This window comes from Esox lucius, chromosome 4, assembly GCF_011004845.1.
Source record: "Esox lucius isolate fEsoLuc1 chromosome 4, fEsoLuc1.pri, whole genome shotgun sequence".
NCBI classification, from domain to species: Eukaryota; Metazoa; Chordata; class Actinopteri; order Esociformes; family Esocidae; genus Esox; species Esox lucius.
The window spans coordinates 18,832,322-18,856,862 of NC_047572.1; the positions used below are offsets into that span (position 1 = coordinate 18,832,322).

The 24,541-nt window shown below is 39.2% G+C and overlaps 3 protein-coding genes across 5 annotated transcripts; all 3 read left to right on the top strand.

Annotated features, from left to right (window-relative positions):
- Positions 1-2,328: 2,328 nt before the first annotated feature.
- On the top strand, positions 2,329-6,822 carry spon2b (spondin 2b, extracellular matrix protein). The gene is made up of 6 exons (XM_010898758.2): positions 2,329-2,585; positions 3,118-3,358; positions 3,627-3,850; positions 4,432-4,623; positions 4,741-4,930; positions 6,029-6,822. Exons 2-6 carry the CDS (start codon positions 3,127-3,129, stop codon positions 6,208-6,210), a joined length of 1,020 nt encoding a protein of 339 aa, XP_010897060.1. The 5' UTR covers positions 2,329-2,585; positions 3,118-3,126; the 3' UTR covers positions 6,211-6,822.
- A 207-nt stretch (positions 6,823-7,029) lies between these two features.
- On the top strand, positions 7,030-9,046 carry si:ch211-255i20.3 (transmembrane emp24 domain-containing protein 11). The gene is made up of 5 exons (XM_010898773.3): positions 7,030-7,729; positions 7,973-8,064; positions 8,223-8,348; positions 8,440-8,586; positions 8,839-9,046. Exons 1-5 carry the CDS (start codon positions 7,600-7,602, stop codon positions 8,986-8,988), a joined length of 645 nt encoding a protein of 214 aa, XP_010897075.2. The 5' UTR covers positions 7,030-7,599; the 3' UTR covers positions 8,989-9,046.
- A 283-nt stretch (positions 9,047-9,329) lies between these two features.
- On the top strand, positions 9,330-21,336 carry LOC105026950 (probable E3 SUMO-protein ligase RNF212). 3 transcript variants are annotated; one of them, XM_010898785.3, is made up of 12 exons: positions 9,330-9,480; positions 12,845-12,992; positions 13,259-13,320; positions 16,672-16,746; positions 16,847-16,903; positions 17,004-17,062; positions 17,158-17,217; positions 17,445-17,564; positions 18,093-18,135; positions 18,421-18,484; positions 20,704-20,773; positions 20,874-21,336. In XM_010898785.3, the coding sequence occupies exons 2-12, from the start codon at positions 12,884-12,886 to the stop codon at positions 21,025-21,027; spliced, it is 873 nt and encodes a 290-aa protein (XP_010897087.1). In that variant the 5' UTR covers positions 9,330-9,480; positions 12,845-12,883; the 3' UTR covers positions 21,028-21,336. The 3 variants fall into 3 exon arrangements, with proteins under 3 accessions (XP_010897087.1, XP_019901423.1, XP_019901424.1); XM_020045864.2 differs by having other exon boundaries at positions 12,866-12,992; XM_020045865.2 differs by lacking the exon at positions 17,445-17,564.
- Positions 21,337-24,541: the final 3,205 nt, after the last annotated feature.

Here is a 24,541-nt window from a genome sequence, read left to right on the forward strand (position 1 = left end):
AAGGTCCAAACACGGGGGCGTTGTGAGTAGATCCTTCCCAAGAACAATCAAAAGATTGGACAGGAAGGTTGTGGGATGACAGACCTTCTCCATTACTTCATGTATGCCAATTACTCTCAAATTATTCCATCTGCTCCAGTCCTCAGTTTTAGCTGTTAGCTTCTGGCTTTTCCTCTTCAGCTTGGCGTATCTACACACACTAATGTAAGTTGCTCTGGACAAGAGCATCTGCTAAATGCCATAGATGTAAATCTTTATTCCAGTTCATTGATTTGCATGGAATTATATTCAGTTGTTCTTTCGAGGTTGGCAATTTGCTGGTCTTACGATTCAGATGTAATGGCAAAGGCATAATTTTTTGTATAGAGCCCATAGATAGCCATCTTGAATTCTGTCTTCAAGGGCAGCAGTTATTAGAGACACTGGATGAGTCCACCATGTGGATCTACCATAAAAGGGGGGCAGATGACTGCGTCAAGGCATTTTTCCTCTGATATTAAGCCTATCACATTGCATAATGTTGCAAATATTTACTGTAAAAGGAAAAATATATATAGTATATACAGTTTGTATTTTTTTGTAGAGTTTGACTTATGTTACCTTTCGTCTATTTTTAAGAATGGAATGCTTTGATAGACAAAAAAGCCATGTATTCAATTGAGCAGACACATTCAGAGTGAGTTACAGTAGTTAGCACATTCATTTTCACATTATTATTTTTCAGTTGCCAACTGTGGGAATCAAACCCCTAACACTGGCATTACCAGACCACCCTAGGTCACAGGATTACAGGAAGTCTAAAGGCTGCAGTCATGCCAAAGTTCTCATTGATGGCGCACCAGCGGGCTCAGGATTTCTTTCTTTCCATCCACTGTATCCCTGCTGAACTCTGTGACCCATCAGTAACCATACCCACCCGCCTACGGCTTAGTGCTACCTCTCAGGGACCTTGTTGCACTACTGCCTTGTACTACTGGAACTGAAACTGCCTTGCAAAGTGTGATAAGTAAGTTATAAAGGTTTTACATGTACGTGTCTACCTTGAGAACCTCATTGCTGCTATCCCTGCATTTCAGTTGCACATACTAACTTACACCTCCAACTTGCTCGATTGCACAGTCAGAATTGTCTTTTGTACTGACATTTGCCTCATCACACAACTATTCATTTCCCACTTGTACATTGAATGTTTGTACATTTTCTACCCTCCCCTATTTGCCTTCATTGCTCATTTAGAATTGCCATTTGCACTGCATTTACCTTCATTGCACATCTATACATTTCACTTGTAACATACACTGTACTTAATACTTGTAAATATCCTGTCCTCTTCTATTTGCACTTCTGGTTAGATGCTAACTGCATTTCGTTGTACTGTACTCGTACTGTTCAATGAAAATAAAGTTCAATCTAATCTAATCTAATATACAAAAATAACTTGAAAGGCTAATAAGTCTGTTTGAACCATTCACAGAGGATTTTTGTAAGGACCCTTCAAAAAAAAACTTCAGTTTGGCAGATATCCCACTTGGTGCCTGTCTGCAGCTTCCATTACGCTCAACATGACTGAAGCTTGATATTTTGATAGACGGAATTACCCTTGCCAGTGGTGTTCTCATTGATGGCTGCAGAAGAAAAGACAAGACGTTGAATACTCAGACATTTGGCAACTTGCCCCTGCAATGCTTGACCTACTGTAATCAAATGTATTTTATAAATCCCTTTCCCATCTGCAGTTACCACAAATGTGTATATGTATACCGGTACCCAGCCTATGATCAGTCACAATATGTTTAACTCTGTTATTTAACACATATTGGAAAAGATTAAGGCTACATATTTCACAAAAGTGTTACAGAGTTTTACCAGACAATTCACATTACTTTGACACTTTGCCTAACAGTATGCTACAATAGAATCTAGACATATTCAGTCCTGATAATCAGTTAAATTACTCACATTGTCGTGAAATAAATTGTGCATGTGCACGACTTGCAAAATAGCATGTGCACTTCTGATTTCACAATGTCACCAAATGTATGGTTACAGAGCAGGTGAGTGGGAGGGCAGTGGAGGAAGCAGCAGCAGCACTGGAAGGGGTAGAGGGTGAACATGTGGGAGCAATTACAGCAGTAGCCTGCATGTGGGCTAGAAGAGCTGCTGGCTCAGGCTGCCTCCCCATCCCTATCCCATCACCAAGCTGTCTGCTGGCCAAGCCCATATCCCCTCACCTTATCCCCCTCCACACCCCTCAGCGTGCCTACACTATAAAACACTTACACTATAAAACATACCATTATAGAAGAAAAAAAAACGATCACCCCCTGATCAGTTAACTCACACTCTAGGAGGAGTAGAAGGAGGGAGGGAGCGTGTTGCATACATCAGTGGTGCTGGGACAGGGCAGTGGTACTGATATAGTTTGACTGAAGGGACCTCTGGAAGGCATAAATAGTTGAGGGAAGTGCTCAGGTCTCGCAGTCCCTCCTAACGACAGCCTAGGCACAGGTGGTGTCCTCCACAGCTCTTCTGTCCTCTACATTTTTTCCACTTCAACAGTGAATTCATCTTCATCCACATACTCAGTAAGTAGCTGCTCCTTTCTCTTCTCAAGCACTGCCCAATAACATTTTGCATTTTGCATAACAACGTAAGGCTGTAAAGCATGCATGCAATGGTGTTTCGTGTGGAAAGAATAAAGCTATTTGTCACTCATTTAGGTGTAATGGACATGTGTTGTATGAAGGCATGATTCATCAATGCATATACGTGGATTGTCAGAGACATAATGCTGCTGTTTTGTACCTAGACTTTCAATGTCAAATGATCATTTTTACATTGATATCTTCCAGTGCAGATATCAATAGATTTTTACATTTCAAGTCTGCTTCTGTTTCCTAATTCACGGAAAGTATGTACTTTCTCATTAGGTTTAGGCTACAAAAGAGTTTGAGTCTGGCTCTGTGGAAATGGTTTTAGGCACAAACATCTTTCCTCCTTAGTCATATGGTCCAGTTATTTTAAACCAGCACCGAAAGACTTGTGGTTTGGTTTCCTAGAGAAGAGGTGCAGATTCTGACATTTCCCCATTCCACTCTTTCCTGTTCCTGGCCTCAGTATTAAAGCATGGAAAGGGTGATGAATGTATGCACCGCTGGCAGTGTGTTTCCCCGACTAGCCGGTCTGATACTGACGCTGGCGGGGAGCGTCCAACCTGTGCCGATGAGCATGGGCCCGGAGTGCACGACAGACACCACTGCCAAATACAGCCTGACGTTCACGGGGATGTGGAGCCAGACCGCCTTTCCTAAACAGTACCCTATCCACCGCCCCCCTGCCCAGTGGTCCCCTCTCATTGGTGAGAAAATTACTCTTATTAACCTGTGCTCCGCAGAGGTGATCTGACCCCGTTGTTAAAAAAAAATCTAACATGATGTTTCAAAATGCCAAGACATCTGGTGAATGTATGGTAGTTGGCAAGCATAACAGGTTTCCTAAACCATTTTCAGCTCCTGGAAAAGGGAGATAATCCAGTCAATATAATTTTGCATTACAGTAGGTTACCATGTAGAGCAAAAGTAGACCTTTCAGATGCATTAATACAGAATGTGGTTCTTCAATTCCAGGGGTAACCCACAGTTCAGACTATCATATCTGGCAGGAAAATCAGTTTGCCAGCAACGGAGTGAGGGAGTTCTCTGAGAAGGGCGAGGCGTGGACACTGATGAAGGAGGTGGAGGCAGCTGGGGAACACATCCAGAGTGTCTACGGGCTGTTCTCTGCTCCAGCTGTGGTCGGGGGAACGGGCCAAATGACCTCAGAGTTCGAGGTCTTTTCAAGGCACTCTTTCGTAAGTTTCTTCACACAGCGATTCATATTGACAAACCTCTCTCGATGTATCCCTAATATACATTTCTCATTGTGCACCTGCTTACTCTAAGAACTTTTCAAAAGGTTTGTCTTCATGCCACAAATCAGAAAAACAACTTCTGTGTCAAGCATACACAACTTATTCTAAACCTTGTGCTAACCTTTTATTTCAGTGTTGCTTTTAGGAGCAACCCAGTAGGTGTACCCATGATTAATGTTTGCCAGCTGTTTAATAAGATTAATAAGTCCCAAAGCTAAAAACTTTTAAAACCTTTTCCCCCCTACACAGCATTCAAGCTGCTTTAGGGACCGGTTGCAGTTTGTTATTATTGCACTCCAGGTTTCCAATAAAAGATGAAGTATGTCAGTAAAAAAAAAAAAACTCACAGAAAACTATTGGAACATTAGTTGAGGAAAGCTCTGAAAATGTGAGAGTACAAAATATTGAAGAGCATATTCATTCTTTGTCTGTAATCTGTGTAATCTATTGATACTATTTGGTGTACTCCTAAAAATGTCCACACATTCATCATCATACTCATCATCATACTTCATCCACAGCTATCCTTGATAGTGAGAATAGTGCCTAGTCCAGACTGGTTCCTAGGAGTGGATAGCTTTAACCTGTGTGAGGGAGACAACTGGAAGGAAAGCGTCACACTGGAGCTATATCCCTATGATGCTGGCACTGACAGTGGCTTCACCTTCTCATCTCCCAATTTTGAGACCATTCCTCAGGATAAAGTCACCCAGGTAAATCTAAAAGAACCCATGTAAATCATCATGTGGGTACTGTATCCAAGTGAAGCTATATCAACTTTGGTAATAATTACAAGAAAGTAGGATAACAAGGGTTTTTGTTCTTTCCAGATAACATCATCTTCTCCAAGCCATCCAGCTAACTCCTTTTACTACCCCCGTTTGAAGAATCTTCCACCAATGGGCAAGGTTACCCTAAAAAAGATCAAGAGCAACCAGATCTTCAGCATGCCCATTGACCCCACCCAATTCAACCAGACTGGCAACGAGATTGGAAATGAAATTGACGACTCTTTAATAAGTAAGCAGACTAACTAAAATGTTTTAAAATACATAAATTCTTATATTGATGCCCCTGTTTTTCAAAATTAAGCCTGATAGAAAAAAGGAATTTCAACTAAACTTCTCATAAACCAAAATGTATTCAGTTTTGCACTGTTAAACAGCACTGGCAGTGGCAAAATATGAAGAGTAAAAATCTAACTTAATCCGTAATCAGATCCATTGTACACAAGCACAGAGTTCAGTTGTCAGCTAAATCTGCTACTCAGTACCCATGGCAACTAGGCAACAAACAGGACAATGGATTCCAAAGGCACTAAAAGTTTCCTGTCATTTAGCGCTGGGGGACTGTTTGTAATGGAAGAATAAATAAGATGTCAAGTCCAGCTTTGCGTTTATTTCCATGTTCCATCCGTCTGGTTTTCTAATTCTAAAAGAAAGAAAAATACATGAAATCTGTGATAGATATTAGCATTTTACAAGGTCGTAACATGGAAGGAAGTGGCTTGGCAAACTGGAAAATTTTCAAAACAAGTTTTAGTAATTTAATTATTCAATAAAAGTCCTTCCCAACTTAATTAAACTGCAATAAAGAAACTATAGGAAGAATGTAGCCAGAAATCGTTGGATGCATAAAAGCATATATTTTATTTTATTTCCTAGCATGTTAATTTTGGCATACATACAAACTATTAGATTAAGCCTATTAATTCCATACAATTATAAAATGTCCAGTTTTCTACAATATCACAGGTATATTTTGCATAGCATGGAAAGATAATATGAACCACTGTATCATTTATCTGTTTCAGCAAATAATTTAGAAGTGAAACTAAATCATTTAATAAGGTATTTGAGAGGCTTAGATAAAGAACTCTATTTAACATATGCCTTGGGGCTTATCCTGTGTTTTATAACTCCAGCAGACCACAACACTTAAAGAGGCCCAAAAGCCTGGCTAGAGCACAGCTCACTGGAATCATAACACCCCTTACGATTGCATTTTCAAGTGTTACAGGTCTCTTGTCTCTGGTCTCTTGCAGTTCAGTTATATGGCTTGTTAAATTAATGTCCTGATGGATATTTCTAATGAGGCTTTTTGTATCCTTCTCTCTAGATTCCACTCCTCTGGACTGTGAGGTGTCTGTATGGTCACCGTGGGGCCTATGCCAAGGTAAATGTGGAGACTCAGGCGTGCGCCACAGAACGCGCTATATCCACCTACAACCAGCTAACAATGGGGTAGTCTGCCCCCCACTGGAAGAAGAAAATAAATGCATCCCTGACAACTGTTTATGACTGGCTGGTGAGGGTACGAAACAGAGAAGAGGTCATGCAAGAAGACGAAAGATGCGTGAGCCATTTCAACTGAAGCCCAAGCTGTAGAAATTGACCCTTTTCACACTGGGCTTTCTAGACTATATGTACTGGAACTATAGTGGAGGTTGGTGAATGATGATGGCTCATAGTAATGTCTGGAATCGAATAGATATAAATGGTATATAACCCTTTGGCAACCATGTGTTTAATGCTGTAAAATTTTATTCCATCACAGCCATTATTAAGTACTTATGATAAGGCTGTCAACACAAACAGTTTCCAAAAGCTCAGAGAAAATGGATGTCATGGTGCTTCAATTGTTCCACTATTTGCTATACAACAGATCGGGGTTCAGAATTATTATTAGATGCAATTCAATTGCAGGTACTGAACACAGTGTGCTAAGTGTTTAAGAACATTGGTTTTCATGATGATCTCAACTACAGACCGACAATATATTTATTTGCAGTATTTTGACCTGGACTGAACACTGTATCAAGCAGAAGAGAAGTCGACTTGATTGTAATTTTTTTTCAATATCCATGAGAAATTGCTAAAATGTTCTAGATTTACCTCCTTTAAAAAAAAAGTGGCCCGTAATATTTTGATGACTGTGTCTTTATCTATGTTCTTTGTACGATAAACCGTAAATATTTATAAATTCATTGCTAATTGATGTAAAACGCAAATATTTCATATAACCAACAACATATGTATATTTTTTGATTAGATTAGTCTAATCTATAACATAATGTTATAGAACATGCACCACAAAATAACATAGGTCAATGACACATAACACCTTTAAAGTAGTGTACCTGTCCTGAAACCCTTTTTACTTATTGATGTAGTTTGCTATCTAACCCAAAGCATTCATAAGTCATACCTGACATACTGTATCAAGCCATGATAACTTATGACAAACTCTATTATAGTTTCGCAGGAATTAGCTATTTTCTTGAAAACATCTAAGCAACAGAAAACCAGAAGTAACCACAACAAAAGCAAAATGTAACAAATAGCAATCACTCCATAAATCTGGGTCACTGATGGCTTCCACTTGATATATATCAAGGGTTTAAACAATTGATCTACTGATTCAACTGATCAACTGATTCACTATAGCAGGGGGACACTTGGTAGTTGTTAATAAGTTAACTACTTAATGGTTCTTTATCAATACACATGGCCTTATTCTATTGGATAGGCTTATCTGTTTCTCTTTTGACCTTGGGTTCCCCCTCAGACACACAGATGGGACAGTTGGTCACAGGAGCAGGTGTCAGTTTCTCATACTGGAGTTGTTTCCTGCACACATGCAACCAGAAGGTTCTACTAATTTAAGTTTATCACATTTTCTTTGTCAAAATGAATTTGAGGATCATTGGGCTTTGGATGCTGTGTTACCTGGCGCTGACAGCAGCAATGTACTTTGATCTGGGTGAGCAGGAGGAGAAGTGTCTGATTGAGGACATTCCAGGCGACATGCTAGTTACAGGTGAGTTCTATGGGTAGTTGGATAGGAGGACACTGTTCTGTATGCTTCAGTCTCACGTCAGACAAGAACACCAAATGTGACATGGGTTAACAGAGATCAAGTCATCCAGGAGGCAAGACCCTCACACTTAATTAGTACAACAATCTCAAATGTTTTAAGTATAATGTGTATAATACCCCCAAGCAATGTAAATAAAATGAAGATATAAATAAAAATATACCGTCTGTTCTGTGTTTTTCACAGGTTATTTTCTTATGGAGCACTGGGATGGGAAAAATAATTTTAACTCCCCTCATCTTGGCCTCACTATCACTGTTCGAGATCCAAACCATGACGTACGTAGGTTCACATAGCAGTTTACTACCCAGTCCGCTGCCTAAACACAAACATGTGTTTGGTTGCCTTGATTATGTAAAAGACAAAAAAATAAGAAAGAACTATGTAAAACAAAAACAAAAAATAACACACTTATTTTTCTCTTGTTTGGTTACAGATAATAATGAAAAAAAGATATGGCAAATTTGGAAAATTCACATTTACATCCCATGCCTCTGGCACACATTGGTTATGCATGCAGTCCAACTCTACAAGGTTTTCTGTTTTTGCTGACGCTAGGCTGGTGAGTTCCACCACACTCATACTTTGAATGAACTAGTCTGCTGGACTGTGTATAACCATGACTGAAAATTGTTTTGTTATGTCCAATGCAGAGGATTCATTTTGATGTTCAGATGGGAGAACATTCTATTGACCCTAGTGCTGAGAGGCACAAACATACAGTTCAGAACATTGAGTACAGCCTGGAGCATCTAAGGGACCAAATCATATACATCACTAGGCAGCAGGACTTCCAGAGGGTAAACCCTAACTAATTGTCAACAGTGCCGACTAACACACACATCAAACACTTAATAAAATAGTATTTTTCAAAAAGGTAACTTTGAGTAAATATTAGGACCAGGCCTACAGTTGTTTAATAAAGACAGTATATATTCTTAGAAGTAATTATATTATGTTATACATTATTATATCAGTGTTAATGTTAAATACAACCACAAACAGGGGTTTGTTGTCCTTCATTGCTCAGCTTCTTTAATAAATTTTCACAGGAACGAGAAGAGACATTCCGCCAGATCAGCGAAGAAACAAATGGGAAGGTTTTGTGGTGGGCTGTTGTGCAGACATCTATTCTATTATCAGTTGGATTTTGGCAAATCAAAAGACTTAAAGATTTCCTTATTGCCAAGAAGTTGGTTTGATAAACTTGAATTAAGGGCAGACAATCATTTGAGTATTTTGCATTGCAATGTAAAGTGTAGTCAATTTTGCATTGCAATGTAAAGTGTAGTCAACTGCGTCTTGGTTACTCTATTCTTGAGACACTGTATGAACTAATAAAAGTTTTGTTTATTCTTACATAATTATGCTGATTTTTTCTTACACTCCAATTTCAATTAGGCCTACTGATATTGGTCAGGCTTTTTAGTACCTTTTGGAGACAAATAGGAAACATCCGGTAAATAAAAGCAGAAACCATATAAACGAAACTTGTTAAGCCTAAAAAACAGACACGCTGCTTCTGTAACAGGGTGGTGACGACTGCAGAATTTCGTTTTTTTTTCTTCTCTTAATGTAAATTAAGACATGTTCAGCCAATAAGAAAGCGATCCGAAATCAAAACAAGACGAAAATCAGAAGCTGGTTGGGTAACAGCTAGAAGCTACAGTTTAGTAGTTCCAAAACGCCATAATGTAAGTGAAATGAGGGTCTTCAGTAACATGCGTTACTTTGCTGTAGAGATCTAGCTAGCTACGTTAGCTCTTGGAGCTAACGCTAATTTTACTTGACTACATGCTAGTTACGTAAGCAATACATGGCAGTTAGTTGGCAAATGTAACTGGCAAGTTAGCTTCCTTAGTTGACTCAGCGATACATTAGCTAGCTAGCTACTTAGCTAGTCCTGGCCATAGATATGAAGCTGTTCTATTATCTATGGTCCTGGCAGGGTATCTGTGGGTCTTTAAAAAGTCTTAAATTAATGTATCTAGTTAAATGACCTTGAAAAGTCTTATTTAGTCTTTTTAAAAGTCTTAAAAATATTTATAAAGTTCCGTTAGCATTGTCAATAGGTGATGCAAAAAATGTATGGTTTGTGAACGTATTTTAGCTCTGGTCGTGCGCAGACGAATGTTAATGATTGTCAGCAAGACACGTGACGGTTGGCGGCTTTTCTCCCAACAACACCTTTGTTCATGAGGTAGATAGCTTCCTAGTACCAAGCTAGGTAATTTAGCTAGCTAGATAGTAGACATTGGCAGTTAAACTTCCCGCAGTTACCATGGCATTTCTCTCCGGGCATTCCTATGTTCTGTTTGGTCGTATCACAGACTACAGTCCCGCAAAGTACAGTCAATAACGTTATTTTTAGCCGTAGGCTTACTGCTCTAACAACGGTGGGTACAGGCACTTACCGCGATAAGTGACAACTGAACCGAGAGAAAATTCTGCCTACTGTATGTACACCCATGCGGGGTTTATACATGAGAGCGTTGGTTACCATAGTAACAACACTGTTCTGGTGAATCTGGGTTTGTTTTGTTGTCTAAAAACTACTTTACAGATGGACGTTTTTGTAATTAAATAGAAGTTAAAGACAACTGTGCCCTTTGGCATCGAGATAAAAACCGTTATGTTCATGATGGGGACAATGGCCACTCATTTGGCCCCAAGTACTTCTCCAAGTATCCCTGACTGCAGTGTGCAGTTCAGGGCGAGGCTCAATGTGGGCGGAGTGAAACGCGTTCAAAACAACCCCTTCCCGTCTCCTTTAAGGTCACCCAAGCTGAGGGTCACGTCGAAGGTCAACAAAAGTATATCTGAATCCAACCTACATGGATAAAATGTTTAACCTTGTTGCTTTTCATGAAGTTTACCCAATACTTCAATAAAGAAACTGATAAAACCCACATTAATTTGAACATGCTATATGTGAACGAAGTGGGTAGCTAGTTAATTTTTATTAGTCTACTTTTAATTGGGTGATACCCAAGGTACCAGTCAGACTTTTACAATAAATTTATGTTTTGATATGATCATTTATCTTAAATAATAGACCTATAGAATATATATAAATATATAATTAAATGTGATAGTAGTTGTATTATCTGTTCATTATAATATTCTTGGAAAACTTCACTATAAGAGAATGTTTCCACTCGTTACACGCAATACTTTTAAGATGAGCATCTTGTCCCAGCTGCTGTCTTGGACTGAAGATATAAAACCGCGAGGTTGATAAGGGATGATATGGTGCATAACCAGATAACCTGTTTAGAGACAAACACGATGGCTCTACTTTACACAGAAGCAATGGTCCTCACTGGGCACGAAAGGAGAGGTTGAGAAGTAGCCTACAGCAATGGGAAGAAATGCATCACCATAACATGATCCTGAAGCCACAGACTCTGGCCAAACTCATGTTTCTAAATGGGAATACTAAGTTACTATAGACAGACATTTAGCATAACGTTATTATTTAATATCAAGTCAATTTTATATTTTAGTTTTTACAGCCAACATAAACAATGTATGCTGAGCGCTTAAAATGTGATTTGCAGTTTGATATGGCTTTTTTCCCTTTAAATTTAATTGAATCCCAAGCAAGTAAGTTTACTATTTTATTAAAATGTTGTTTAAAAATGCTGAGCGTCTGATTTTTCTGAGCAACCAATAGTGTATGGAAAATGCTTTACTATTTCGTTGTCGTATACAATTAATGGTAAGCTGAAAATATAGTGCTGCTTGTTTGAGTGTATACATTTTGGCTAAAAGATGAAGAAAAAAAGAAGAATGATCTGTAGGCTATTTGAAATTATGATGAGGCCGGTTGGATGTACTGCCAAATTCTCTGAAATGCCTTTGGAGATGGCTTATGGTAGAGAAATGAACATTCAATTCACGGGCAAATGCTCTGGTGGACATTCCTGCAGTCAGCATGCCAATTGTACGCTCCATCAAAACCTGCGACATCTGTGGCATTGTGCTGATGGAACTGCACATTTTAGAGTGGCCTTTTATTGTGGCCAGCCTAAGGCACACCTGTGCAATAATCATGCTGTCTAATCAGCATCTTGGTATGCCACACCTGTGAGGTGGATGGATTATCTCGGCAAAGGAGAAGTGCTCACTAACACAGATTTAGACAGATTTATGAACAATATTTGAGAGAAATAGGCCTTTTGTGTACATAGAGAAAGTCTTAGATCTTTGAGTTCAGCTCATGATAAATGGTGGCAAAAACAGAAGTGTTGCGTTTATCATTTTGTTCAGTATATATATATATATATATATATATATATATACACACAAAATTGACGGATGTAGTTTGAATTGTGACTAAATGAAAAATGAATGGAGCGAATTTAGAGTGGCAATTATTTTTCCTGCGGGCAAAGAGCGATTTTCAGCAGAGCGATGGGAAAGACGTGGAGCAGAGTGTAACCTTTGCTCAGAGAGCGATGAGCGGGATTTCCATCAGCTTTACTCTGCTCACCAACTGTAGTTGTTACCACTAAATATAACATTTCTTACGACCTTCAAAAAGGAAATACGTTTGTATTCAATGTGTTCCTTGCATTCAGCGTGTGACTGTCAAAGAAATCAGTGGGTGGAGTCTGCCCATATTGAGCCTCGCCCAGAATTGCACACTGCAGTCAGGGGCTTCTCGTCATGTTCCGCTGCCGTTGCATGCAATTACTGAAGCACTTGTTGCTTCAAAATCTAAAGTCTGTAGGTGCCTTACTTCAGTTGATTTATGTCCTTATGTATTTTCTGCCTGGGGTGTTGTTGTGATATTGGTCTTAAATTGAATATGAAATGGCATTTAAAAAGTCTTAAATTTAACTTGTTGAAACCTGCAGATACTCTACCTGGGCATGCAAGCTAACGTCATAGTTAGAATGTTTTGCAAAAAAAAAAAAGGCAGTATCCAGCAAGCAGTATTTGCGCTACTTGAACACAAGTTGTTAGCTAGGAGTTTTGCCATTATGTCAATGATTTATATATTATGTAACATATCTTTTTTGTTTCACAATCTAACATTGGCGTATCTCTTAGCAATACAATTCAACATTACAGTAACGTGAACGTTAGAACATGCCTCACTGGGTCTGCTGCAACTCCTGTTTCAACCCCCCTGATCCTGACCGCAAACTAGCGGTTACCACCTGTGGTCATGTCATTTGCAATGTGTGTTTTCAAAAAGGTAGGAAGATCAGTCTACTATTTTATTTGAACTGAAATACGATGAACATATCTCTGCCTATCATTACTGATCAATAATATGTGTTCATCCACGAAGCTCAGCTTCTCAGTTTATAGTAGTTGTCTTCAGAAAAGCAACAAGCTACAGTTGAACACAGTGACCTCTGCTGGTCTTGATCTGATGTTCCAAAAACAATTTCACAGCATCCCTGTAGTCAGCCCAGTATTCTGAATTCCAATATACACATTGTACCTTTTGTCCTTTAGGCAAGCAAGGCGAATGCATGATATGCAAGACAAAATGTCAAGTTAATCCTCTGTCAGACAAAGTAAGCAGTTGTATCTTTTCTACAGTCATGTGAAAAGTAAGCACACCATTAAATATAAGAGAGAACATTCCAGGTGGTGTACTTACGTGTGTGTGTGTATAAAATATACAAGACATTTTCAGAAATGGTTATGTTATCTTCCTTGCAACAAAATTGACATATCACTATTGACTGTCATCTAATTTCGAAATGACACTTAATGATTATAATTTGCAATCATTTAGTCATCAAAAATCAACATAAATACATTGGCCTGAAAAAAACAAGTACACCCCTAGCTACAATAATAGGTGTTGCCCCCTTTGCCAGATATAACTTAATTTGTTTCCACATGGCGCCAGTATCAACAGTCAGTACAAATTGGGTTCAGAAATGTTTTACAAACTTTTCAGATTTACTGTGCCATGCAAAATATTTGCTTCGCGAAAACTGTTATAGAAATGGCGTTCAAGATTAAAACAGGTATCTGGTCCAGCCGCACACTAGGACCCTTATGTGTTAGAACCTACAATGTAATGACAGATTAGAATGCTTACAGTCATTCTTCTGTTTTCTGTTTTCCTGAAATTATTTTAATACCATTATTGAGGTATTTGAGTGATATTATCTTGATTATACATTTTGTCCATACTAACCAGCCCTACCCCAGAGCATTTTGATAGGATTGAGATGTTGGCTTTGACTATGCCTTTTCATAACCCTCCATATCTTCTTTTTGAGCCAGTTTTTTGCTTTCCTTGTATGTTTTGCATCATTGTCCTGTTGCAAGTTCCATGTTTGGTTCAGCTTTTTGAAAGATGGCCTCACATTCCCCTCAATAATTCTTAAGTGAATCCAATTGGACATTGGTGGGGTGATCTGAAGAGGGCTGTGCACAGGAGATGTCCTTGCAACCTGACAGATTTGGAGTGCTTTTGCAAAGAGTGGGCAAATATTGCTGCGTCAACATGTGCCATGCTACTAGACTCCTACCGAAAAAGACTGTGTGCTGTAATAAAATCAAAAGGTGCTTCAACAAAGTATTAGTTTAAGGGTGTGCACACTTATGCAGCCAGGTTATTGTAAGGTTTATATTTAAAAATTTCCCCCCTCGAAGATATCAGTTTGTTTTTCAATTGAATTGTTCACATTATAGGTCACATTAAAAGTGGAAAAAGTTCTTACATGATTTATCTTTGTCTCATTCTTTTACATCACAAGAACCTGGCATTCTGAAAGGGTTGTGTAGACTTTTTATATCCACTGTACAATATGGAATTCAAGGTTGACTTTGTGATTTGGCCTGGCCCTGACGGAGCAAAACAATCCTAAACCATAATGCCAACTCCTCCATGCTTTACGGTCGGTATGAGGTTCTGGTCAGTGGAAATGTTTTGTTTTTGCCCAAGTGTTGTCTGGCGTCGCGGCCAAGCAACCCAACCTGTGACTCATCTGTCCAGAGCACATTTTTCAAGTACTTCTGGTCTTTGCTTCGGTATTGTCTGACAAATGTCTGACATGTCTTCATATTCTTTTTTTGAGAGGCTTCTTCTTTCTTGACCTCCTATGTTTGTGCAGTCTCTTTCTGGCTGTTGACTCATGCACTTCAACATTGATTGTGGCAAGAAAGGCCAGTAGATCATTTGAGGTTACACTGGGGTTTTATGAGCATCTTTTGGTCAGCTCCTGGCCTGAATTTTGTGAGACGAATTATGTAAAATTGCCATTGGTCAGGACATTTCCCCATTTGTTGATGATTTGTTGGACAGTGGAATTATGTTCTTTGAATTGCTTGGAAATGGCCATCCCTGACTCATGGGCATCAATAAGCTTCATTGGGTAGGTCTTTTGGCATGATGTAGTTAACACACATACACTCACCTAAAGGATTATTAGGAACACCATACTAATACTGTGTTTGACCCCCTTTCGCCTTCAGAACTGCCTTAATTCTACGTGGAATTGATTCAACAAGAAATGTTGGCCCATATTGATAGGATAGCATCTTGCAGTTGATGGAGATTTGTGGGATGCACATCCAGGGCACGAAGCTCCCGTTCCACCACATCCCAAAGATGCTCTATTGGGTTGAGATCTGGTGACTGTGGGGGCCATTTCAGTACAGTGAATTCATTGTCATGCTCAAGAAATCAATTTGAAATGATTTGAGCTTTGTGACATGGTGCATTATCCTGCTGGAAGTAGCCATCAGAGGATGGGTACATGGTGGTCATAAAGGGATGGACATGGTCAGAAACAATGCTCAGGTAGGCCGTGGCATTTAAACGTTGCCCAATTGGCACTAAGGGGCCTAAAGTGTGCCAAGAAAACATCCCCCACACCATTACACCACCACCACCAGCCTACACAGTGGTAACAAGGCATGATGGATCCATGTTCTCATTCTGTTTACGCCAACAGAAATCGAGACTCATCAGACCAGGCAACATTCTTCCAGTCTTCAACTGTCCAATTTTGGTGAGCTTGTGCAAATTGTAGCCTCTTTTTCCTATTTGTAGTGGAGATGAGTGGTACCCGGTGGGGTCTTCTGCTGTTGTAGCCCATCTGCCTCAAGGTTGTGCGTGTTGTGGCTTCACAAATGCTTTGCTGCATACCTTGGTTGTAACGAGTGGTTATTTCAGTCAAAGTTGCTCTTCTATCAGCTTGAATCAGTCGGCCCATTCTCCTCTGACCTCTAGCATCAACAAGGCATTTTCTCCCACAGGACTGCCGCATACTGGATGTTTTTCCCTTTTCACACCATTCTTTGTAAATCCTAGAAATGGTTGTGCATGAAAATCCCAGGAACTGAGCAGATTGTGAAATACTCAGACCTGCCCGTCTGGCACCAACAACCATGCCACGCTCAAAATTGCTTAAATCACCTTTCTTTCCCATTCTGACATTCAGTTTGGAGTTCAGGAGATTGTCTTGACCAGGACCACACCCCTAAATGCATTGAAGCAACTGCCATGTGATTGGTTGATTAGATAATTGCATTAATGAGAAATTGAACAGGTGTTCCTAATAATCCTTTAGGTGAGTGTATACAGTAGTTAAGACCAAACCAGACCAGGTGTCTCATTATTTTTGAAAGCTGGACCTTCACAAGTAAATTTCTAAAGATTTTCTAAGGATTTGCCCCTGTTTTAGGGTAGCTGATTTTATTTTTAGCTAATTTATGGGATGGTCAAGTTGAGGGTGTACTAAGTTTTTTTCTGTTCATTTTAATATCATAAATAAATTTCATCAATTCAATTTTGATGGAAGTCAAATATCCATGTGTCAAAAATGTTTCCAGAGTAGTTAACCTTTTCACATGAGTATGCTTTTATATGTCAAGGACAAACATAACCATCTTTATGTTCACAGAGTAGTACAGAAGTCAAGGCCCTTTTCTCTGACATCAATTCTGTTGCAACCAAACATTTCACAGAAATAAGCAAGGTATTGATTTTGATGCTTATAAATGGCATAGACGAAATTCAACCAATCCAGGTTGTACTGTGTTTATGTGAATTAAAACAACATTGATTCATTTGGTTAGGTGTTACTATTCCAGGCAAGGCATCAAAAGAGACTTTTGGCCCACTACCAGCAGAGGGTAAGGATGACAGTGGTGCCTCTAATGTCATTAAATCATAAAAACAAATAATCCAATAGTAGACAGTCTCTTGTGCTAATTATTTTATTTTAACATTTAGAATGACAAGTTAAAAGAAGGTTTGCTCAAGATGAAGCAGGAAATGCAAGAAATGTCCAAGTAAGAATCTGCATAATTAAATGACACATTGCATAATTCATTACCAGCTATCAATGCCTACTTAGTGCAATATTACAGGTATTATTTTTTTCCAGAAAAATTGCAGAGCAGAATGCATATATTGCCAAGCTGGAGAGCACTCTTCAGCATCAAAGGTATCAGAATCTAGATATTACTGCTTTTTGCTCACCAGGTGTCACTATTTTCACCTTTTTTTCTCCAATATGAGACCATGAAGGTGACGTTTTTGTCGGGTGTATATATATATATATATATATATATATATATATATATATATATATATATATATATATATATATATATAATTTTATTATTACGAACCACTGTTAGTCTTGAATCACATCCTCCTCTTTGTGCACAGTGCAAAAGCAGCTTCTACATCTTGGTTAAACCATGGTGGTAACAGTCCTCGCCCAAAACAAATGCAAATACCCTTCAACTCACCCATTTCCCTCTCTTGCCACTCATCTACTACAAGTCTGTAAGTGTTACATCTTATACTTTCTCCTCAGAAGACATCAAAACACTTAAAATATTTGAAAATGTACATACATGCTGGTACGGCATACTATTGTATAGCCAGGAAAATTGGTTTGTGGCTGGTTTGACTTGAAATATGACTTTTCGTTCTGTTGTCGTCGTGACCCTGTTTGATATATAGTAAACATTCTGTAGATTAGTCTAGTCGTCAGACAGAGCAGGTCTGTCTTCTGGGCTCTCTTGGCCTCTCTGTGGGGCCCTTTGCTCCAGACCTCTATCACAACAGCCCTAAGCTGCAGTGGAGAAAGGGGATCCTCCAACGTAAACTGTGTATATCCCAGCTTTATTCCCCCTAGCTCATATTAGCTTTTGCTGCTGTTTGGCTTTGCCCTGAAGTAAAGCACCAGTCTCACCTGAATAAGCTGGCCAGGCTTGTGAACAGTATGACTGACTGAGCAATTCCATAATCTTTTTTCCAGGTTCTATGAGAATGAAATTTGACATGCCATGTTATTTGATTTCCCCTCAGGGCAGAAAACATGGAGGTGGATGGCAGGGGTCTTTTTAGGAAAGTATGTGAACCTACTCTATTGACCAAATGTGCTTCAAATTAGAGCCATACACTGACATAATTTGTATCCAAATATGGCTCTGGTTCATATTAACAGTATTCTTGTGCAGCAAAACCTATTTTGTTTTAATGATAAATTTGAGTTTTTCATGAGTTTTATATCCATATGTACATGTGTGTACAAATGAATGCTAGTCTACAGTATACATGAACTGTGACACGTTTTAAAAATGTGAACACCTTTGTCCACTTGTACAAATGTGTGTGTGCTTTTCTTCCTGAACAGCCAGAGCTATCTGGAAGCATCCAGAGGGTGTCTTTGATCAGCCCTCCACAGGATGGCCGGATGGGTATGTATCCAATATTGTTCTCATACATAGAAAGATAATGTTGGACCCATTCACTTCTTACGTAATAACGCCATTTCAGAGGATTCAACTTTTGTTTGTTGGATCTGATCTTTTTGTTTTAGCTTTTCCCTTTCAGTCATCCTACAAAAGTCACTAAAGTCTATGGAGTACTCACTGACACAGCTCTATAGTTGATTGTATAAATATTTAACCCACTGGCAAATGTCAAAATTAATATTTACAATATAGTCGTGGTTACTTAAGTATTCACAATTTTGAATGACTAAGCTTTCCTTGTACCTCAGTCCACTATAGAATTTTAAGCACAGATTCAACTATGAAGACCAGGGAACAATTTAATAAATTTAAATCACACATTTTAATACAAAAAGTAAGGAAAAAAGTCTAAGGGGGTGATTAAACAATCCATTGTATCTACTAAACCCTTTATACAACTGTTCTGCTAGGCCAATGCATGAGTATTTGAGCCTGTTGGAATCCCAACTGCCCAGCTTAAATGATCCCGTGTCAAATCTCATTCTCATACTTCTGCCATCTTAGAGGGTTAGAGGGTTTCTACATTACAATAGTTTTATTCAGATTGAGACTTGATGCCACCTTCTGAGGTGGCACTTTACAGATCGATACTCCCCACAGCTACTGAGGTCTAAAGATGACGTGTTGGCTTTGAGTGTTTTGGAGTGGAATGTAGGGAATGTAGTTGATGTAGGGAGTCTGGTTCTGTAAGTCCTCCTTCCAGCTTCATAAACAGAATCAGAAAAAACCATTCCATTGGCACCAAAACAATTCTGCTACCACCAGGAACAGCACTTTTATGGAGGATGTCACGTTAGTTACCAGGGAGTTCATACAGCTTCCAGGTCAGTGGTCCGGCTAAAGCTCGTGTTTTTACGCCTTATGGCACAACGAGAGTAACTTGTTGCTAGTCTGAATCGAAAATAGTTTACAAGGAGAATCTCTGCAGGTAGTGGGGAGCCTTCAGTCAACAAGTGGGCATCCTGCCCCTGTAAGTAGACAAATGCGTCCAGGGCCTTTGCAGCAAAGTGGATATATGAAAACTGGCATTGTGGTTTGCTTGGCTGTTTGTGGGAGTGGGTGGGGGACAAAAACACTTTTTTTAATACACTTACTATACTGCTCAAAAAAGTTAAGGGGATACGTAATCATCACAGTATAACACCAAGTCAGTTAAACTTCAGGGATATCAGTCTGTCCAATTAGGAAGCATACGTGATTGTGAATCAATGTCACCTGTTTTGGTGCTAATGAACGTGACAACAGGTGCACTGGAGGGGTTACTGGTGCGCATGTTTCTGACCAAACTGTCACATGGGGGCCACACACTACTGAGTCACATAATGAATGAATTGCTGTGATGAAATTCACACAAGTTGGAACAGCCTGTGACTTCAATTGTTTACTCAGATTTACTCAGAGTTTGTTTTCCATTGATCGTTGTTACGACATTTTGTTCTGAACGCATTACACAATGTACAATGTACAATGTACAGTAAAGATTTTGATTTTATTTGAAATATATTTTGTTCACCGAGACCCGATGTGTGATTTAAGTATTCCCTTAATTTTTTTGAGCAGTTTAAATTACGTTTACCCCTAAAACCATCTTGAATTACAATCCATTAAAATGTGGACAAAATGCAACTAAAGCACATTTGAGAGATTTTATTGATTAGATGTCACAGCTCCTAGGCTAGCTCATAAAATGTTCCTGTCAAGATGGTTTCACTTGGGTAGGCTGCCATCTTGTTCAGTGTCCAGCAAGCTTTATTTTCCATCTCCGTAGTGTATTGCTGTGAATGAACAACTGATAAGGTAATCCCTATTCCCTGAAGGAGGGAATAAGATATAAACCGAGGTTGGCCCTGTGCCTTGAAGTCGTGCCTGGAGGAGTAATTTATCAAAATCATGGTAGAGATGAGGTTAAATCACCTGGGAAGATGGGGTTTCCAGTAGGTTCAGGCCTAGTAAAGTGTGATTGTATAAAGTGTTTAGTAAGAGCACATAGGTCATAGTGGGGTATTTTCACTTCTTCGAGGAACAGATTTTACAGGAATTGCTTCAACTTTGCACTCATGGTTAGTAGTCCCTTTTAAGTAAGCTATATATGTGTGTTTTAGCATACAATATTTAGTCTTGCTGAACTGGTAATCTGTGAATTTTAAATATTATATATTTAGGTACTATCCCCTATCGATTGGCCAATCAGAACACCATGGTTAACCACACGGCTCGCTCAGCCACTGTCAGGTATTACTTTTTAAAATCAGATCATTATCATAACCTAGTGATTTCAACATCGGTGTGCCATGACATTAAATACCTGATGCCTGGCTTTCTCTCCTTCCAGGCGTATGTCCGAGCTGAAAATGACCCCTAATCTGCCGTACCGAAGGGACACAGGGTGGGAGACGCCTGTGTTCAAGCCTCCCTCGACCTCCAAATACTCCTCCATGTCTTCCCTGGCCGTGTCCTCTCTGAGGGTCAACTGCCCCCCACCATAACGCCGTCCAGCACCAGACACCAGGAGGGCAAAACGTTTCAAATCCACTTCCACGCCTCCTGCAAATTGCTCATCTACAGTATTAAAATCACTTGAACTCTCACTGCGGAGGGACCAGCTGTGGAATAGGAAAATGGAACCCACCACACAGGGTCAAGAACAGTTTGGAAGCTGTACACTTGGTTGTATGCATGTGGTGTTTTGCACAGTACTCGTCACAGGTTTGGGTGTGTCTGACCTTTTAAAAGGTACTCTACAAAGTCAGTCCATACATATAACATTAAATATTATTACATTAATTCATTGAAATTCTCACAGTAACAAATAAAAATGTTTAAAGAAATCACATGACTCTTCATTATTTGGCAAGTAAGACATTGAAATTACCATACCAGTACTATAGTGACTGTACCACTGTGACATCTGTCATTAACAAACTACACATCTGGTTTGCAATTCAGTATAATTAGTTAACACAGACAGGACCAGATACTTTCAGGTCAATAAATCCCATAATAAAGACACCACATGAAGAGGTCTGGGCAACATAGTTGTGTTATTTCTTCCAATGGCAGCTGATTTTTCATTCAAAATTAAAACATCTAGTGTGTCCCCTTGATTAGTGCAGCTCGGACACAACCTTCATATTGGTCTCAAATAAGCCCATCATATAGTCCCCTCTCATGAGCATGTTTCATTTAGATTTTGCTGAGATATTACAATGCCTTAATCACTTCATTATAAAACATGCATCAAAGGGATATTAAAACTGAGTGTTAAAAGGAAGAGTTCGATTACTAAAATTAGATTTCAGACTCGGGCATGTTATACCCCCATTGGGCCCGGTAAAATGGAATGTCTGACTCAAAGACAACAACTGTCCTGGATCATAATCTGGAACTGTCTTTAAAGTAGGTCACAATTTTCAGGCCATTCCATAACTAGTCCCGTAACTAGTTTCCCTTTTCCACAGCATAGGCCACCGTTGCAAGATTTTACTTCACTGTACAAATCAAAGACTTGTAACTATTATCACAATAAGCATGTTTAAAATAAGTCATTACTGAGAACCAAATGTAAAAGGAAAGCCATTACAGTTTTCTAATTTGTCGTGATGGGCCTGTCAAGACAGGTACATTATGTTTGTACTGCCTTTCTCTTTGCCCATTTCAACATGCATTTCTGTAGATGTCAATGGTTGTGAATGGCAACAATTTAAAAGGAATCAGGTGTTAACAGATGCTATTGTACATAAGAAATGTGCATGACCTCCTGTGCTTCGGAATAATTTCCTGTTTGGGGTCCAGTGAGAGTAAAATGTTGCCCTGGGGCAAGCTGTCCTGTCAAAGAGAGGCAGACAGAGAAATCTAAATCAGAGCATTCTCTCCTTGTATAGCTGCAGGGCTTACAAATGAGCTGTGCCACTTCAGAGTTGAAAAGATTTTAAAAAATAATGGTGGGGGCAATTAACTCTCATAGTGTAATTTTGTGGACATAGTTTCCATCTTTTTAAAAATAAATTACATTTAATTTGCTGCAGCGTTCAAACTCAAAAGCATTTTGTTCTTGTCAATCACAATTTAAGTGGTTGACAGGTATGACTACAGAAATAAAGACATTATTATCTTTGCCCACACTGTTTGGGATGTGTGGTCTCAAGTTCTATAGAAGAGGGAAATGCTTCAGGCTTTGTTGCATTACTGATGTCAACTACCTGTGATGTGAGCCATTGGCCAGTGGGTGGCACTATAATCCACCTGTGGTTCTTAACTCCAAGCCTAGGGTGAGGGAGCACTGCTGGTTTTCTATTTTACCTGATAGTTAATTCCATTCTTCACTGTCCTAGGTCTAAAGGGCTAGAATGAAAACCATCAGTACCCCTGGTTCTGAGGCCTAGAGTTAAAAACCCTTGTACTATACCCCAATGGACTTAAGCCTCTGGTTTCAACAATACTTATGTTTAGATGAGAATTTGCATTCAACTTTTGTGGATGAGAGTCAATAATTGTCATTTCTTTTGTATTGAATTAGAGATAGCCTCTTTGGGTGGTCTATGAGTAAAAAGTGAAGCAGGTAAAGGGGTAATGAGCATAAAGTGACAGGCCCGCTCATGTTCTTAGTCACACACTCACACAGATGTCCCGCATGTGAAGGGCCTTTGAAAGCCCTGAGTCCATCCCATGTTTAAGTGATGTCAGTGGGACTGTGGAAAGATTCCTTTCCTGTCAGACAGCTTGGCAGGATGTGTAAAGAAAGGCCGAAAGACAACACCGAGATTAGGCAGCTTTTGTCACAGGTCCATGGCAGACTTTAAAGGCCTTGGCTCCTTTCCCATCGTACAGATTTCTTTTCTCACTCTGCATCCCACTCCTTTTTTCACTAGCAAGGTAAACATTTGGCGGAAACCAATGCCCCTTTAGTGTTTGTGTGTGGTTTTTATTTTTGCAGTTCAAAATGTCAGCTTTGTTGTTATGTTGGCCAATCTTTGAATGTCCATACGAAAAGACAGAGGTATGCAAACACTGGGAGTGTTTCTCTGCCGGGTATTCACAGGTGTGTCCTTCATGGATGCCGACTTCTTTCACCTGATAGTTCCTTTCAAGGAGCACTAGTAAAGACCTCTAGATATTTTCCCTCGTCACAATACAGTCGATGTTTGAACAAGTGTACCGCAATTTGGTACACAGGTTCTCACGCATTTTCAGCACATTTAATTTCAAACCTAAAGCATGTTCACCATTATTAGTGATAGGAAATCACTAATATAGCATATATACTATGTCCTACACAATTACTGTCCCTCTTGTTAAAGATGGCCAGAAAAGGCTACTTGGCATTGTTGTTTATCAGCTTGATCTTACTCAAAAAATATGACAAATATAATATTTAATTGAGGTAAAATTATTTAAAGAAAAGAAAATTCAGGTATACATTTTCTCCAAAAGGTGTCATGATTATTAGCACCCCTAGGAATTCCTATAAACCAAATGTTAGATTATCCATCGATATATTGACACGGATAACGTCAGCTGAGTTAAGTGACCCTCTGTTACTTCCTGCTCACTGGGATATACATATGAGGAAACCAAATGAAACGGAGTTAAAGCGGTTCTGCATGGTGGACTGGGACAAAATTCTGTGCTAAGAGAGTGATCAATGACCACAGGAAGCATTTGGATTAAATCATTACTGCTGAAGGTGGAGTTCTTTTTTAGATGAGCATATTAGGAAACCCTATTTTTCAGTTGATGAAAGTAAAACCACAGACACTGCTTTACTGACTTTGCAGCTATTCACCTTCTTATACTCAGCAACCCAAAAGCCACTGTATGGTCTTGCCATAAGAGGGCGATTACTTTTTCACATGGGTGTTGCAGAATATATAATGATAATTTTGGGTTGTTTTTTTCCACTCAAGTTCCGTTGTATCTAATGTTAGGTTTTGGTTGAAGATCTGATTGCATTTACTGCCACAAATATGCAAGGGTCAAATATTACATAGTACAATATCACAT